Raw genomic sequence first — 18083 nt, 5'->3', positions numbered from 1 at the left:
CATCAAAAAAACCAAGATCATGGCCACTGGTCCCATCACCTCCTGGCAAATAGAAGGGGAAGAAATGGAGGCAGTGAGAGATTTTACTTTCTTGGGCTCCTTGATCACTGCAGATGGTGACAGCAGTCACGAAATTAAAAGACGCCTGCTTCTTGGGAGAAAAGCAATGACAAACCTAGACAGCATCTTAAAAAGCAGAGACATCACCTTGCCGACAAAGGTCCGTATAGTTAAAGCTATGGTTTTCCCAGTAGTGATGTATGGAAGTGAGAGCTGGACCATAAAGAAGGCTGATCGCCGAAGAATTGATGCTTTTGAATTATGGTGCTGGAGGAGACTCTTGAGAGTCCCATGGACTGCTAGAAGATCAAACCTATCCATTCTTAAGGAAATCAGCCCTGAGTGCTCCCTGGAAGGACAGATCGTGAAGCTGAGGCTCCAATACTTTGGCCACCTCATGAGAAGAGAAGAATCCTTGGAAAAGACCCTGATGTTGGGAAAGATTGAGGGCACTAGGAGAAGGGGACGACAGAGGACAAGATGGTTGGACAGTGTTCTCGAAGCTACGAACATGAGTTTGACCAAACTATGGGAGGCAGTGCAAGACAGGAGTGCCTGGCGTGCTATGGTCCATGGGGTCACGAAGAGTCGGACACGACTAAACGACTAAACAACAACAACAAGGGCAGGGTCACTAAAAGGAAATTCTGTAACCACGCCAGAAGTTGCAATTCAAGTAAAGTCACGGCACTGCCCTCACCCCTCTGCAAACACTCGGGGATTTACAACCCTGAGTAAGATGTGCTGACTGACAGCCTCCCACTTGGGTGACTTTTAAAGTAAGTCCAATTTCTGGAGGGTGGGCCGTGCTACCAAGGCTGGATAGTCAACGGGGCTCCCGTTGCCTCCGGCACTACCTGTCCCGAGGGGGCCCAAGCGGGAAAGGGCTATCCTGCTGCCCTGCCCGTGGACTTCCCATCTCTGCCTGGGCCCGAAGAGACTTTGATCCCCACGCCCACGGGAGCGGCGCCCCCTTGCTTTTGCCAAGCCAGCAGAGCAGGTTAGGCAGGTGGAGGAGGAAACGACTGCCCCAATGTAGAATGCGAACACCCGAGCGCGCCGAGTCGGGTGGGGTGTTGAGGGCAAGAAGTCCGCTTATTTCGCCAAATTTCGCTTCCCCCCTCTCCCCGCCGCCCTTTCGCGCCTTGTTCGCGTGAGAAAGAGAGAGGCGCGAGGGCTCGCCCGCTCCCCTCCATGTCTGCGGCAGAGGAGGGGCCAGCAGGCGCCGGGGCGCCGCCGCGAGGGGCGGTAGCGGACCAGCCGCCGCAGCGCGAGGGGGGCGCGGATGGCCGTTGGGGGCAACGGCAGCAGCTGCAGCCACCGCCGCTTCAGGAACCGGATGGGAAAGCGGGCGCTCCCCTGGCTGCTGAGGTGAAGCGGCGGCGCCCGGACGAGGAGGAAGGGGAGGGGGCCGCGCTTCTGCCGCCGCCGCCGCCGCTCTTGAGCGAAGCGGAGGAAGACGACGCCGACGACCCGCCCACCTCCGCGGGGCTCTCCTCCCCGAGCTTCTCTCCCCTGCGCTGGTGGCGGCGGCAGAAGCGGCGGCTCTTCCTCTCCCCTCCGCCGGCCCCGCTGGGGACCCAGCGCTGCTGCCCGTGTGCCGCCGCCCGCTCCTTCGCGCACTGTTGTCATGGAGGAGCCAAGATGGCGGCCCTGGCCTACACCTTGGGCAAGCGCGAGATCAACCACTACTTCAGCGTGAGGAGCGCCAAGGCGCTGGCGCTGGGCGCCGTCCTGCTGCTCGCCGCCTGCCACGCCGCCTCGCGCCGGTACCGAGGTGAGGAAGGGGCGGCGGGGAGGAGGAGGGCGTGTGTGGAGGGACGAGATGAGATAGGTAGCGGATAGGTTGGCCGTGGTTATTGGGGATCCGCTGGGAGCAGAAATGTGGCCCCTCTCTTCCTCCTCCTCCTCCTCCTCCACCGCCACAGTTCAGGGGGGAGCCGCCTCCTTGGAAGGGCCTTCCTTTGGCATCGGGCGAAAGCCGCCACTACAGGTGTCCCTGGGAGGCAGGTACGTCTCTCCCCCCCCCCAATTTCCTCCAAGCAGTTGCAAAGCAAGCGCTTAGCTGGCAGAGGAAGGGTAACTGACACCTGCCAAACTTTGCCACGGCGTGAGCATCCTGTCTCGCCACGCCTTGGCAGCTCCAGCTTGCGTTTGCAAAGAAACAATAAAACCGCTGCAAGCGCCTTAAGGGCAGACGAGAAGCCGGTTCGTGCAGATTTCTGCAGGAAGCAGCTGTCCAAATTAAACAATCCAGGCTTGTTTGACTTTGGGCACAACATTGTTTACTTTGTTTATTAAATGTGTGTGCTGCCCTTCACCCAAATATCACAGGGTGGTCCACGACATAAAAATGCAAAATGAAGACAGAAAATGCCCTTATAACCAGGGACAGGCTATTGGTCCGTCCAGCTGGGTGTTGCAAACTCTGGCAGTGGCTCTCTTAAGGTCTCAAGCGGATGCCCATTTTCCCATCACCTGCTCTCTGCTTCTGGAGATGCCAGGGCTTGAATCTGGAGCTTTCTGGCAGGCAGAACATATGCTCTCTCACTGAGCTGCGATCCCTCCCTTCAGAAGGGCTAAATAAATTATTACCCAAGCAGGAAGTTGTAGCGGTTTCAGGGTTGCTGTTTAACTAAATTCTTAGCCTGAGGTCTTTGCAGCTAATTAGGGGTGTGCAGTATAAACAAAGAAAATGTGTGGGAGTCAGGAGTGTAAATCATGCAAACTGGCAGCTTTGCAAGAAGCTGCTGACATGCAAGGTAGGAGAAGGTGGTGTGCTTGAGATATGTTGAAAGAGTGTGGCTTTGAGATCTGACCTAAATTAAAAGATACAGACCTCTCCCTGCTAGGACCCCTTCTTTTTTGTACTGCCCTCATTTGACACTAAATAGAAATGTACTATATGCTTGCTTTCAAGAACAGTAGTGGTAGCAGAGGTGAAGACCAGGACAAAGCAGGGCCCCCTACAGAAGTCCTGGGGGAAGCAATGCTCCCCTTGTCCACTCCAGCATCTGAATTGAGTCTCCAATACACCTTTATTTTGTTTGCTACAAAGGAGATAGGTTAGTTGAGTAGTGACTTGACAAAGGCCACCCAGTGAGCTTCGAACATTTGAGTGGGCTATTTGAACCTGGGTTACTAACATCCAGAAACTAAACTGGGGCCAAAATTATACCCACTGCCCTAAAAAGCTTTCAGATGTTTTTATTCAGAGTGACTGGAAGTAAGAGTATTTTGAATTCCTCAAGGCTTTTGTGTGAGTAGGTGGTCATCACTTCATGCAATGTATGGTGTCCTGTGGTTTGTGGGGATCGGTGCACCGTATGTTTATATTATTATTCCTATATAAACCATTTTTTGGCCCAAAGGTCTCCTCAAACAGTAAACATCATACTAAAATAAAATCTACAATAGAGTAAAATGGCATAAATCAATAAGACAGAAAAATCTTAACACATAAGAGCCTTCCAAGCTGGAGGATTAAAAGAGTGCTCTTACAATACCCAAACTTTGAAATAAAGTTCCATATAGAAGCACTTGTGGCTGCATAATTTTAAAAAATTCTTACTTATATGGGGTTCTTGTAGCTTCACACAAGTTGTTTTGTTCGTCAGCATGAAGTTGAGTACTCTATACTAGGAATTCTCCCAGGGTCTGTGAGAGGGAAATACTACTCTCCAGGATTGCTGAAGATCATTGATGTGGGTGTTATAGGTGACAACAAGTGAAATTTGCCACTTGTAAGTCTCACCTGTACAACATTATTTCTGGGTACCAGCTTGGCCTTGTTGGTCTGCTTTTTCACTTCATTCACTTCAGGCATTGAGTAGGTGTTGTATAAGAAATGTCTGACTGCAAATACTTAAATTGTAAGTTTCTGTCTAACAGATCAGAACAGATGCAGTTGCTTTTGTAGTGCTTTCTTGTATACAGTGGATTTTGTGGTGTGGTCTGGGTAGAAGCTAGAAGTGTGTAGACATGTGCAGTGGTCAGTAGGTTTCTGATATAAGGCACTGCTAATGCGTCAATTACATAGTAGTGCCCAGAAAGTGAACCTGTTTTCATGGACTGGTCTAGCTAAGGTTGATGGTGGAGTGAGAGTTGTTGAATCCAAATAGAGCTTCTCAAGCCCTTTATGGTGCACAGGACTAGTCATAAGAGCTATCCACAAATGTACCGTGGGTTTGCTTCACAAAATCATGAGACTGTAAAAAGAATTGCTGATGTTATTTTATCAGTTACCTTTAACACCGGAAACTACATTTTCTGAAAATAAAAATTAATTTCTTGGTAATCTAAAAAATCTATTTAGCCTCACATTTTTTTCCTTGTGAGACAATTACGGTAATTAATTTTCAATTTAAGAAAAAGCTTTTTATCTCCAAAAAGGCACAAGATTCCTGCATTGCAGGGGGTTGGACTATGGTCCCTTCCAGCTGTACAATTCTCTGATTCTATGCTTCTATAAAGTATTCCAAAAGTGCAACATTCTGCAACTTTATCAAAAAGGGATAAGGAAGCTTGTTATTGTTGGCATCCATCTGTCTCAGGAGACAATGGAAGAGTGTGCCATTGGGGTAAAGTTAAACCATTGAGGAGTTAAAAGTGCCTGTTGTAGCTGTAGATGAAGCTGGTGGAGATGAAGGCATTTGGTTTCGCTGGTGTAGATGCACTATGGTGTTTCTTATCTCCATGCTCCTCCCAGCAGTCATTCCTCCTCTGGTCATTGATTTGGATACACAACCTATCTGTCTGTCTCCAGGTTGTTGTTGTTTAGTCGTTTAGTCGTGTCCGACTCTTCGTGACCCCATGGACCATAGCACGCCAGGCACTCCTGTCTTGCACTGCCTCCCGCAGTTTGGTCAAACTCATGTTCGTAGCTTCGAGAACACTGTCCAACCATCTCGTCCTCTGTCGTCCCCTTCTCCTAGTGCCCTCCATCTTTCCCAACATCAGGGTCTTTTCCAAGGATTCTTCTCTTCTCATGAGGTGGCCAAAGTATTGGAGCCTCAGCTTCACGATCTGTCCTTCCAGGGAGCACTCAGGGCTGATTTCCTTAAGAATGGATAGGTTTGATCTTCTAGCAGTCCATGGGACTCTCAAGAGTCTCCTCCAGCACCATAATTCAAAACCAGGTACTGTCTCCAGGTACTGCAGTCATTTGCAAGGCATTCCCAACATGGCAGGGTTAATGTTGTCAGCCTTCATGTCACGTTTGCAGACATCTTTATAACACAGAGTTGGTTTGTCAACAGGCCTGCTGCCTGATGCCAGCTCCCTATAGAGCACATCCTTGGGGACCCTGCCATCTTCCATTCTATGTACATTACCAAGCCAGTGTAGACGTCACTGAGACGGAAGTGCAAACATGTTAGGAATGTGGACTTGGAAGAGCACATATTTGTTTGATACTCTGTCCTGCCATGTGGTAGACCTTCATCTTGGTATTGGTTGTTAGCATCACATCCTCCCATTCACTTTTGGAGAGGTGCACCATTGCTGTGGCTCCCTTACCAGTACACTTGTCCAGCATAAGTGGAAAGCTTGCAGGTTGTGGTGGAGCCCAGATAGACAAAATCGTCTTAACAGCTGAAGTGTGTGATCACCAGTGCTGATGCATGGAGTGCTGGCAATGTCCTGACCCAAGATGTTGGTCTTTGTAAGGCTGAAGGTTAGGCCACACTCCACTTAGGCAAAACAGTTTATGAGTCTCTGTAGAGCTTCCTTGGAGTGCACTGTCAAAGCTGCATCATCTGCAAACAACATCCAAACACAAATTCTTTTTCCAGTAGAATCTTGTATTTTATTGAGGTTCATGTTGTTCCAAGACTGAGAATCAGATTGATAACCAGATAAAAAGTGTCATTTGAAAACTGGCAACAACTGCAGAGATATACTTCTGAGAGTGAGTGATACTTCCTTGTGTGAGTATGCAGAAATTGTTGAATGCAGAATCCCAGATGTTTTTCTGATGACAAGTAGCTCCAGAAGAAGTCCTAGCTTCTTAATTTCTATAAGCTCCCTAAAGGTTTTTTTTTGTATTTTAAAATAAATTTGTAATTTAGAATATAGTTGTTTGCTTTAGGAATACTACGGTAGCATATTAGGCACTTAAATTTAAGGAATGATAACATTATTTAATGGCCATGTTACATGCATCTATTCACCATTCTTTAATCATTATATTTGAATATATTCTTGAATAGATAGTGTTTTAAGCAGGAACCAACTTAATTATTTTTATGTAATCATAGTGTGGGTTATTGGTCACAATATATAATTTTTACATTAGTCAGCACTTGTGCGGTAATTTTTTTTTCATAATGTATTAATCTAAGATGAGAATCATTATTGTAGGACACCAGTTCAAGGAACTGTGCTTCATATCTGGGCAATTTTTAAAAAAATGTTTAGTTTAAATTTCTACTATGGAAAGAATGATAAGACATTCAGCGTTATTGTAGTTCTCCCATAGGCTTCAATTGGCCAGTGATAAGAGGATATTGGACTAGACCAGCCTTTGGTCTAATCCAGCAGTGCTCTTATTACATTATTACTTTTTTACACAAATCTATTTTCTTTCTAAACACTATAAACTGAAACTACGCTATTTAAGAATTTAAGGTAGCATGAACAAGGAGGGAGAGATGGGAGTACTTGGAGGAAGGTGTAAATATCTATAATTCTAAAAAGCAAATGTAGCCTTGTGTAAGCAGAGGCTGTCTTCTTCAGTGTTGGAGGATGTTTCACATAGGTAGATGGAAATGCTCTTCATATGATCCCATATCCTTCTGGACCAGAACCTAGCAGGCCATCTTTTGGTCCTTGCTGTACAAGTCTGGTCATAATCAAGCCTCTTTACTAGATAACAGCTGTTACCCAAGTTAATCCCACACCAGATGTCTTCTCTTACCCACACTATTAATTGTCAGTTTGGTTAGAAGCTGGCCAAGTGCAGGGCAAACAACAAAATTGTTGTGAGTGATTGTGTTTCACACAGTTGCTAGGCAAATGTCCTTTGTTTATTTTGTAGAGAGAGCATTTCTTCAAACCTCATACCACTGGGCAAAGTAGGGGTGATACAGCTTTCTGCTTCTGTTAGGATTTTCTCAACGTTTCCTTATTGGCTTTGTTGCACCTACATTAAAGTGTAATAGTTTCTTGTCATTGCAATTTTGTTGTCAGAGCAGTGCAATCCAGTAATCAAACTGTAAAACAAATGTCTTTTTAGAGTGTAATGATCATGTGTTTAATTTTTGGAAATGCACAGTTTTGATCACACAAGTGACAAAGCTACATGTACTGCACTGGTTTGGAAGTGAGCAGAGAGTTCATTGGCTTCATTCCTCATTTATCTTACATGGATCTTTAATGATGTAATTTTTAATCCTGGCCTTTGGGGGTTAATTATGATGGTTAAATTGAACATTGTTTTTTAAAGCTGCCAGTTGTATGTGTGTGAACTAAGCAGAACAAATGAAACTAGGATCCTTCATTTTAAAGTACATATTGGCAAAAACATTTGATGTCCTTACTACTATATAGTAAAGGTACCCCTGACTGTTAGGTCCAGTCGCGGACGACTCTGGGGTTGCGGCGCTCATCTCGCTGTATAGGCTGAGGGAGCTGGCATTTGTCCGCAGACAGTTTTTGGGTCATGTGGCCAGCATGACTAAGCCACTTCTGGTGAACCAGAGCAGTGCACGAAAACGCCATTTACCTTCCCGCCAGAGTGGTACCTTTTTATCTACTTGCACTTTGACGTACTTTTGAACTGCTTGGTTGGCAGGAGCTGGGACCAAACAACGGGAGCTCACCCCATCACAGGGATTCAAACCGCCAACCTTCTGATCGGCAAGAGCCCTAGGCTCAGTGGTATAGACCACAGCGCCACCCGCGTCCTATATAGTAGTATGTTATTGAAGGAATGATAATGGGGGTGTTGGGCTCATACTCAGTTGAGCATTTTTACATCGAAGCCCAGATGTTTGTAACTTTTCTGACTGGCAATAAAATGCCTGTCTTTACCATGTGGGTTGTGAACACAGCTATTGACCAAAAGATGATGAATGATAATACATTCTGTGTTTTATTTTTTTAAGGTGATGATAGTTGTGAGCACCTTCTCTCTAGTGGAAGATTTCTTGGGGAGAAAGTATGGCAGCCTCACGGCTGCATGATGCACAAATATAAGCAGAGGTAAGGGATTCTACTTTTAAATTTTCCCTTAAAGAATAAAATATCATAAGTGTGCACTTAAATGTAAAGTGTTAGTTTATGGGATTATTACACTTTTAGATCTACACTGTGAATATCATATGGCACATAATGTATTTGTGCTGCTCATGTGAGTTTCCCCTATCCCTGTTAGTGGTTTCACTTTATTAGCAGAAATGAAATAAATAGTAATGATTGTTAGTCTGTATCTTGCTTACTATGAAGAAATTTATCACATAACCGTATCAGTTTGCCTATAAATTGCAAACCGGTGCTTAAAGCAGCCATTTAGGCAAATCCCGGCCACCTCATTCTCTAGTTCACCCTTCCGAGCCCAGTGCCCTCCAAAGATCTTGAACTACATCTCCCATCAGCCGCAGCCAGCATGGCCATGCAAGCTGGAGCTGTTGGAAACTGTAGTCCAAAATACCTGGAAGGCACCAGATTGGGGAAGGGTGCATCTAATAATTTCTCCATCGGCCTTGGTGCATAAAGTAATGCACCATTAAGGTGCCTGTCAGTGAGCAAGTTTGTGTACCTTGATTGCTGTAAGGCTATAAAAGAAAATGTGAAGGAAATAAAGCCCCTATTCCCCCACCTCCACCAGAGTTGATCTCAAACCATTTTAGTACAGTGGTAGCTAAAGAGGAGTTCTCACATTATCTAAAGCCTTTTGCAGTCACCCCAGGGAATAAATTTACCAGAGAGAAAGGTGCATCAGTGGGTCCTGCCCTCTTCAGAGCAACCTTACTTTTTGCATTTGATTTCTTTAAAAATGTGCTTACTTGAGAGCATAAGATGAGTATGTTGGATCGGGTTAATGGCTCATCTAGTCCAGCATCCTATTCTCGCAGTGGCTGACCAGATGTCTGTGGGAAGCCTGCAAGCTGGACATAAGCTCAGCAGCACTCTGCCCACTTGCAATTCCCAGTTACTGGTTGAGTTGGAGGCCCAGCACAGTCTTACAGTGTTGCAATTCTCTTTTCTAAGTTAATAGAATGTAAAAATGGCAAGACAGTATAACATAACAATTTACTGTATAAAATGTATAACAAGATATGTAGTGTTTTATAAGAAAAATGAAAATTTGTTCCCACAAATTTGAATTGTCAAGGATGTGGGATATAAGTTGGTGCTCAGAATATTCTACAGTGCAGCTTTTGGGGGGGGGTGAATTACTTTTGTTCTGTTATACTTGAAGAAAATCAATATTAATGTTTGTTTTTACAGTGAAGCAAAAACCTGCCTCGTAGACAAACATATTGCATTTATAGGTGATTCTAGGATTCGTCAGCTGTTCTATTCATTTGTGAAACTCCTGAACCCTCAAATTAAGGAGGATGGAGTCAAGGTATGGTTTTTATATTTTACTTTTATCACAGTTATTACTAGAAAACTACAGTCATTGTAATACCTTAGTTGTAAAGGTATTTCTGTTGAAAATGTATTGATCCAGTTTAGACCTCACATTCCTGGTCCACCAAATCAGGTTGGGTTGGGTTAGGAAAACACAGTATGCCCATGTGTTCCTCCACCACTTTCTCCCTCCCCTTACATGCCTAGCTTTACAATACTTTTTTATTTATTGCATTTGTACAATGCCTTATTGCCAAGGTAGTTTTTGATTTAAAATGTTAATACAAATAAATATTGCAAAATATTTTTAGGCTGCCTACAGGAGCTGGTGGCATAGCTCCTTGACCTAGGCTTTTCTTGTTTTCTACTCTGCCTTCCCTCAAGGCAGGCCTTCACACACAGGGCTTAAGGAGTCCCAGGGAAAGTGGGGGTTAGGTTGCCCCAGCAGTTCTCTCAGGCCATTGATGGTCTCTTCAGGAGCAGGTGGTTATACATAGGATGTCAATACCAGGAAATTCAGGTTTGAGCACTGGGTACACAACAGGATTGCAAATTACACTTTGTTCCTGGTTTCCAGTTCTGATTTGTGAAGAGTGTTCAAGCCACAGTTTCTCAGTATGGGCATCCTGTCTCATTATGCTGAAGTTGACCACAAAGTATTGTATCAAGCTGGACGAGGGGAGTCTGAATGGGAGGAGGCAGCAGATGGTGGGGGCACCCTAGTTTTTAGATCAGGCATGTGTTGTCTGAACCAGGCTAATGAATGTGGGAACTTCAGAAAGAGAGCTAATTAAGCAGTTTCAGAGAAAAGAACCAAAACTGCAGGTGAACCCAGAAGTAATGAGGGAAAGAAGGAGGGAGGGTTGAGCTTTTGGTCAGTGCTGCACTTCAGATATAGATAAAGATAAAGGAGGAGGACTATTTTAGAAGAATGAAGTCAGGAACTCAAGGAGAGAGAGAGAGAGAGAGAGAGAGAGAGAGAGAGAGAGAGAGAGAGAGAGAGAGAGGAGAGAGAGAGAGAGAGAGAAGGCAGTCTGAGATATCATTTTAGTCTGAACTCCAGGCAAAGAGAAAGTCCTCATGGTGTCCTCCAGGACTGTTAGTAGAGGGCGACTTGGAAAGATTGGTTGGGGGGGGTGGCCTAGTCTCCACTAAGGACTAGCCCTTGAAAATAAGAGCATGTCAGTGTTAGCACCTATTTTACCTAAATGGCACTGTACTTACTGCAGAATAATTGAAGTGTGCCTGAAAAGCCCCCAAATTATACATTTGCTTTTGTGTGTTTATTTCCCCCCCTTTAAATAGCAGTCACAGAGCTTGTACTGTAATCAGGTTTTGGACCATTAGAAATATAGGCCTACGCTGGAGTCCTGGATGAAAATCTGTTGTCTTCTGCTGGTCCTCATAGCTGCTGTTCTTGTCAAGAGGGAAGCTGCCAATGGCACCATCTTTTCTGATGCAGCTTTGAAGCAGGGTGGGGGTGAGGGAGGTTTTTTGGGACTGTGTGGTGAGAGGATAGGATTAAAAACGTCTCTTGCTGCATCATAGTCCCAAACCTGTTTCCTGCTCCCTCTCTCCCTTATCTCCTTCTTCTTTTCAGGCAACTGCTATTTATAGTTAAAAAGCAAAACAAACCAGGCAACATCAAATTAAGAATTTAGCAAAACATGAATACAGTCATGGATTTCTGGAAACTGGTGTAATTTTTTTGCGTGTTTCTTACTTTGACAGCATGGAAACATTCCTTTTGAAGACAAATCTTCTTCACTTAAAGTGGTAAGCATATCCAGTCGCTTCTAAACTAGAATGAAGAAAGGAAGTTGACATATGTATTTATTTTATTTATATTTATTTATAATATTTATATACCACCCTTTCACAAAACACCAGGGTGAAGTATAGCAACATAAAAAACCTTTAGAAATAAATATTTACTCAAGTAGTACTTTCATATTTTGTTTGTTGTTAAATTTATATCCCAACCTTCCTCCTAAAGAAGCCTTTCATATTTTGTTTGTTGTTAAATTTATATCCCAACCTTCCTCCTAAAGAAGCCTTTCATATTTTGTTTGTTGTTAAATTTATATCCCAACCTTCCTCCTAAAGAAGCCTTTCATATTTTGTTAGTTGTTAAATTTATATCCCAACCTTCCTCCTAAAGAAGCCCTAGGCAGCAAACAAGTGATAAAACAAAGCCAAAATCTTTAACAAAATTTCAGTGCAGATGCAGACTTAGAAATATCTCCACTTGAAGGGCTTGTTGAAGGAGTCTTCAGTAGGTGCCGAAATGGCAACAGAGATGACCCCTGTCTGATACTAATTGGGAAATAATTAAGATGGTGGGTACCAAAACACTAAAAGCAATGCCTACATTGTACAGAACAGACTTCCTGACAAGATGGTATTTGCAAGAGGCCTTCCTTTGGTCAGTTGAATCATAGATTTGAAAGGGACCTCAAGGTCCTTGTCCCATGCTGCATTGAACTTTATATTCCAAAACGTGAACTAACCCTGTACCTAACTGGCAGCCAATGCAATTCTTTCAACACTGGGGTAATCTGTAAGTGATACGCTGCCTCAGTAGTTGAGCTGCCACAGTTTGCACCGGCTGCAGCACACACAACCACAGGAAGATTTTGCTTTGGGCTGGTTTTCCTTGGCTGTCTTGCCCTAGGTGTTAGGAGGATTGTGAGGACAAATACTTGAATATCTGAAGGAACTAAGTGCTGCAGAATATAACAAAAATCATTTCAAAGATACTCCTACTGCTGAAAACAATCCAGTTTCCTCTTTGAGCAGTTAGTCAAGTCTCCTTCCCACTACGTCCTCTAAGTAACAGCAGCAGTGTTTTCTACAAAAAGTGCATAAATTATTAAAAGAAGATATGTGTATACATGTGTCCGAAAAACCTGATTGGCCCAGGTTTTCCAAACATGAGCACAGGATCTTAGTGTACATCATAGCTGCCAAGTTATCCCTTTTTTACAGGGATTTTCCCTTATGCTGAATAGGCTTCCTCGCGAGAAAAGCGAAAACTTGGCAGCTATGGTGTACATGCATATTTTTACTTAACAGATGTTATACATTTGTGGTAGAAAATGCAGATGGAAAGCTGCTGATTCTGTCAATAGTTATGACATTTAGTGCTGACCTTAACTGACTGTTTCTGGAGAGTAAACCACTTACTAATAAACTCATCCATTTCCCCTCAGGAATTTCTGTGGTATCCGGAAGTCAATGGCTCTATGAAGCAGCTTATCAAATCTTGGACTGAAGTGAGTTGTATTATTGAACGTCCTTTATGACATGACAGTGGTTTTCAGCTAGTGTGCCGTGGCACCCTGGGGTGCCTTGAACGATGGTCAGGGGTGCTGCGGGCATCCCTGGCCTCTGTCCCTCTTTCCTTCCCTCCCTCTTCTGATGCCTCTGCCTCCCCAAGGCTTGTGAGGCTGTTTGTTGCAGCAGCCCTGGCTACAAGCTCCCCAGGTGAATGGTGCCTCTGGAGCTGGCCAGGGGGTGCTGGTTGCCAGGAGCTGAGGCAGTCTTGGACTAAGCAAGCAAGTGGGTGAGGGAGCCCAGCCAGCCAGCCAGTCCTCTATTCCCTTGCTGCTGGGAATGAACAAGCAAGTCCCAGGCTCCTGTGGGGCAGTGTGAGGAAGCACCTCTCTTTGGGGCAGGAGGGGGGCAGCTGCTGCCCAGAGGACTCCCAAGGAGAGGGGAGAGGAGGCTGAGGGAACACTCCACAAGGGAGGCTGTTCAAAAGGGGGTGAGGGGCTGCCAGCTCTGCAGGCAAGGGGTGACATAACTGGGCTAGCCCCACTGGCGTGCCACAAAAAGAATGTAGTTGGTCAAGGGAGCTGTGGACTCAAAAAGGTTGAAAACCTTTGCTTTATGGCAATATATTTCAACAATCCCAGGGGTGGGGTGGGAGTACGTTAGGCAGTTCTGGTTCTGAAATTAATTTCAATATAGTATAAATTAAGCTGCTAGTTATCCCTCAGCTGTGCATGTTTTTTTTAATATGCACTGGCACTCTGAAGTGTATCTTTATTTATTTAAAATGCCCATTATTCTTTAAAAGAGCCAACTCAGGCAGCGATGACTTCCACGAATAGGGCTAGTGAGAAATAAGGAGATAAAAAAAGGTTTGTTTTTTAACCTGAAAGTGGGGAGGACAGCATGCATGTAGCCTTTCTTTTTATAGGAAAGAACTGATTGGCTCACTTTGCAAAGGGGTTTATAATCTGCTTTCCTTGGTGAAAATTGCAGAGGTTTAGGATGTTGCATTGTTAAAACAAAACAATTACAAAGTAATTTTGTACAGTGTAGTTAACTACACTAACTACAGTGTAGTTAAGTGGATATTTAATTTAAGTGACGTTCTATATTTTGCTAAGTAGAAAACAGTTCCACAATTCCCTTCATCAGCAGTGCTTCTATATTGTCATAACTTAATTGCTTCCAAATCAACTGCAGCATATTTTGTACATTGAATAAAGCTTGTGGAGGTATTTCTTTTTAAAATGAGCTTTAAATGTGGACTAATGTGGTTAAATAATTTTTGCAGTACAGTACATTTGATTATTCATGTCCTTTATGAAGACACTGAAAAGACTAACCTCCCTTTTACTGTTCCATAGGGTTCTTCTCCAAAGCCTCACATAGTTGTAGCAGGAGCTGCTGTGGTAAGCTGTTCATCTAATATGTCACTGTAATGGCCAAATGAAAATTAAAACAGTAATCTTCTAATTCAGAACTTTAAAATCCCATATGATCTTCTTTCTCTGTATTTTTCATTAACTAACCTTTCACACTTCTGTCTTATAACTCACAGCCTAAGCTTCCCTGTGCATCCCCATCTCTATCTCTCTCCCTGTCTTTCTGGTTCTAGAGCAATATTTAATTTTATAGACAGATACTTCTGGCAAAGAACACCTTCTTTGGTCTTACTTTCTTATGGAAGGAAAATTTATAGGGAGACTGATGTGTGCTGTGGGTATCATTTAATATTTGAAACTGCTGAAGGAGCAATAGATAATTTTTGACTGTTTTAATAGTATGTTTTGTCAATTTTAGGTAGTTGTCTTTTTAAATATAAATTTGCATCAAAGTCATTTAGCAACAGCAGTTCGCAATATCCAATGCTTCTTGCCCAAGAGTATAGAGTTCAGAATTTTCTTGTGTTTATCTACTTCAGCTATCCTGTTTTTGAAACATCAGCTAAGATCTGTGAATGATATTGAACCATTTTGATTATATCATCCACAAATACGTATGCTAACTGATTCCCTTTTAATACTCTTTTAGTGGTCTATCAGTATTCACAATGGCAGCAATGAAGCCCTCACACAGTATAAAATCAATATCACATCAGTTGCCCCTCTTCTGGAAAAACTGGCAAAGAGCAGTGATGTCTACTGGGTCTTACAAGGTAAAATAATGACAGCTGTTGTGGCTTGGGGTGAAACAAATTCATTAGCTAAGCATTTTTGTATTTAATATTTGCAATTCCAGCCTGAATATCAGTATCCACACTAGATTTATTCCATGATGTATTCCAAGAACAGTTGCTGCTGTTTGTCCCACATTGTGAATGGCATAACTGGTAAATCCATTTCTCAGTTTGTGGGAAAACACATTCCTTATTATCTGCACAGTATCTGCACAGAGCATTGGCCACTTTTGGGGGGGAAATGGTTGATTAGGCTGTAACAGGTCAACTGACTGGAAAGACTAGAAGCTAAAATTTTGAGTGGCAGCCCGGACTGTCGATTTGCTCATGAGTAGATACCTTTTAATGCCACTGGAATAGATAGGAATAGGATGCTTGTTTCATTATTAGATCAGCAAATTGAGACTAGACAGCTGGTTTGTCCTCCTTGCAAGAAATACTGTGGTACTGTCATGCCCTAACTCAGGGACAGAGAACCTTCATTTCGCTCAGCAGCCCATTTTGGCCAAGCCACATCCACCTGCCCCACACCTGACATAAGGTGTGGGGAAGTAATGGCGGGCCTAGGCCAAGAGGGGCTTTGCAGCAATGCACAGTGCCTCCCAAATGCCTGGCCACCAGGTTGTTGGGTATTTTTAAAGCACGGCACAAACTCTTCTGCAAGACCTGGGCTCAGCATTTCCCAAGCAACAAGCACAAAATTTCTAAAGCTCCTTGTGCAGCATTTCCCAACTGCTCACCAAGGGGCCTCAAATGCCTTTGTTTTTAAAAGGAGCATTTTTTTTCTTTCCAAAGGAAACAGTATTCAAAGTGCTTCGCTTAGTAACTTAAATGCAAACTGCTTTCTTTGCAGAATGAAAAATGTTCCAATTTTAGGAGTGTATTTCCCTCTGCACAGACTTAAAAAGGGCTCCCTCTAAGGGTCTAACTGGAGAGACATGTTAGGCTTTTTTAGTGGATCATTTAGCAGATGAGAATAGTATATCATCTAGAGCTTGAGTATTGATTGATTGATTGATTTTTTTAAAATCCCCATTTTCTTTTGACATCAGATCCAGTTTATGAAGATTTGTTGAGTGAAAGCAGGAAAATGATCACTAATGAGAAAATAGATGCCTACAATGAAGCAGCAATCAGTATCCTGAACAGCAGCTCAAAAAACTCAAAAGCTAAAGTAAAAATTTTCAGTGTATCTAGGCTGATAGCAGAAGAAACTATAAGTCAGTCCTCAGATGGTATACACCTTTCTGAATCGAGCAGAGAAATAGTAAGTAGCAGTAATCTGCATTGCAGGGGGTTGGCCTAGATGACTCTCATGCTCCCTTCCAGCTCTACAATTGTTTGATTCTATTATTCTTTTTTTTAGAAAACAGCCTTTAAGATTTAGAATGCCAAAAGACTGACAATTGTAGGAAATTTTCTTAATTTTTATTAGATTTATTAGACACTACTTTGTTGCTACTGCATTTTTAGCAGTTGTAAGTTTTTAATGGGTTTTTAATATTGTATTGTAAATTGTTGTAGCCCTCCCTGGGACCTTAGGGGGAAGGGTGGGTAATAAATTAAAATAATAATGAGAATTCTCTTCAAGTATTGTTTACAGAATTATTTTCAAACTATTTAATAAAGAATACTTTACACAGTGTAGATAATTGTATACTGCTTTGTATTAAGGATGTGATGCTTAGAGAAATCAGAATTGCTGATTGCCTACAGGGCTGTTGTATACATAACTCCTAACCATAGTTTAGCACTGTTTTCCCCCCTCATATGTGGCTAGGATAAGGATTTGGTTTCATAAAGTCCTGGATACTGCTGTAAAACAAACTTGGGGGAGTTTCAGAACAACCCTACATCAACCACAGATTACAAAGTGGCCAAAATTCTAAGAAACAGAAAATAGCAAAGTTCTCCAACCACACAGGAATATGAGTGTGCATGTAGTGCTAATCCATGGTTTAATGTTGTATGTGAACACAACGGATATATGGAAAGTTTTTTGAATGCTGAAAGGGGAGTACTATATTAATACTAAGTTATATTCTATTAAAAAAACAAAAATAAAGCATCTTTGTGAAAAACAGGAAGTGTAATTTCAGAATCAGCACACTGCATTCCTCTAAAAGGAATTTGGGGGTGGAAGTAGGTCAAACACAGATTAGAAAAATATACAGTCAGCAGTCGTTGCTAGCAGTGTTGTCACCCTGAATACGAAGGGTAAAAAAAAACCTAATGTTTGTGAGGTTGAGGGTGGGATCTTCCACTTTTTTTGGTATTGTTTTAGGTTAAAGTAGTGAGATCCAACCATGGATCTCCCAACATCTCATTTAATTTGGTGATAGAAAAAGTTTGTCTCTTGATGCCCATAGTTTGGACTTGCTCAGTGAAACCAATTAAAAACAGTATTTTGTTTTATGTTTTTTTTAAAAAAAGAAAACAACATCCTGCCATTCATTTACTTAGATCGGTGTGAGTAGTACAATGTGTTCAATTCCATATCCTAATGGCTGGAATTATGTTTTTTTTTCCTGGACAGAATGCAATGATTCTGATAAACATCCACTGCAACAAGGTTATAAAGCCCATTGATGGTTCGTGCTGCCAGCCTCAGCCTCCTGTCACTTTGATACAAAAACTAGCCTTTTGTTTTTTTGCTTCCTCCATAATTGGATATTTAATTCTTGTTCTCATACGTCGTAACAATCACCAGAAGAATAAGCAATGCACAGATATGGAGAGTGGAGAAGAGAAGAAACCTGCCAGCAACACTTCAGCCGTTTCTACTCTAGAGACAGCTTTGCAGTGTTTATGCAGACTTGGTTTGATAATGGGTTACTTCTACCTGTGCGACAGAGCAAATCTGTTCATGAAAGAAAACAAGTTTTACACTCACTCATCCTTCTTCATACCAATCATCTATATCCTAGTGTTGGGGGTGTTTTACACGGAAAATACTAAAGAGGTAAGCCTGTTTTATTTTTGTTTGAATTTCTGA

The 18083-nt window shown here is 42.8% G+C and overlaps 1 protein-coding gene across 2 annotated transcripts in view; it reads left to right on the top strand.

The window, feature by feature from the left end:
* Positions 1-1066: 1066 nt before the first annotated feature.
* The window catches only part of CASD1 (CAS1 domain containing 1), a 29868-nt gene continuing 12851 nt past the window's right edge, over positions 1067-18083 (top strand). The window contains exons 1-9 of one of the 2 annotated variants that reach the window (XM_035128958.2): positions 1067-1837; positions 8166-8262; positions 9511-9631; positions 11368-11412; positions 12849-12911; positions 14277-14321; positions 14944-15067; positions 16141-16355; positions 17625-18050. In XM_035128958.2, the coding sequence (XP_034984849.2) occupies positions 1255-1837; positions 8166-8262; positions 9511-9631; positions 11368-11412; positions 12849-12911; positions 14277-14321; positions 14944-15067; positions 16141-16355; positions 17625-18050 (1719 nt within the window). In that variant the 5' untranslated portion in view covers positions 1067-1254. Of the gene's footprint in view, positions 1838-2085; positions 4826-5211; positions 8263-9510; positions 9632-11367; positions 11413-12848; positions 12912-14276; positions 14322-14943; positions 15068-16140; positions 16356-17624; positions 18051-18083 lie in introns of those variants that run through there. The other variant, XM_060280761.1, reaches the window with a different exon arrangement.

Source organism: Zootoca vivipara, chromosome 12 (assembly GCF_963506605.1).
Source record: "Zootoca vivipara chromosome 12, rZooViv1.1, whole genome shotgun sequence".
NCBI lineage: Eukaryota > Metazoa > Chordata > Lepidosauria > Squamata > Lacertidae > Zootoca > Zootoca vivipara.
Note: the sequence above shows the minus strand (reverse complement) of the source record. Positions and strands in the feature narration are given on the sequence as shown.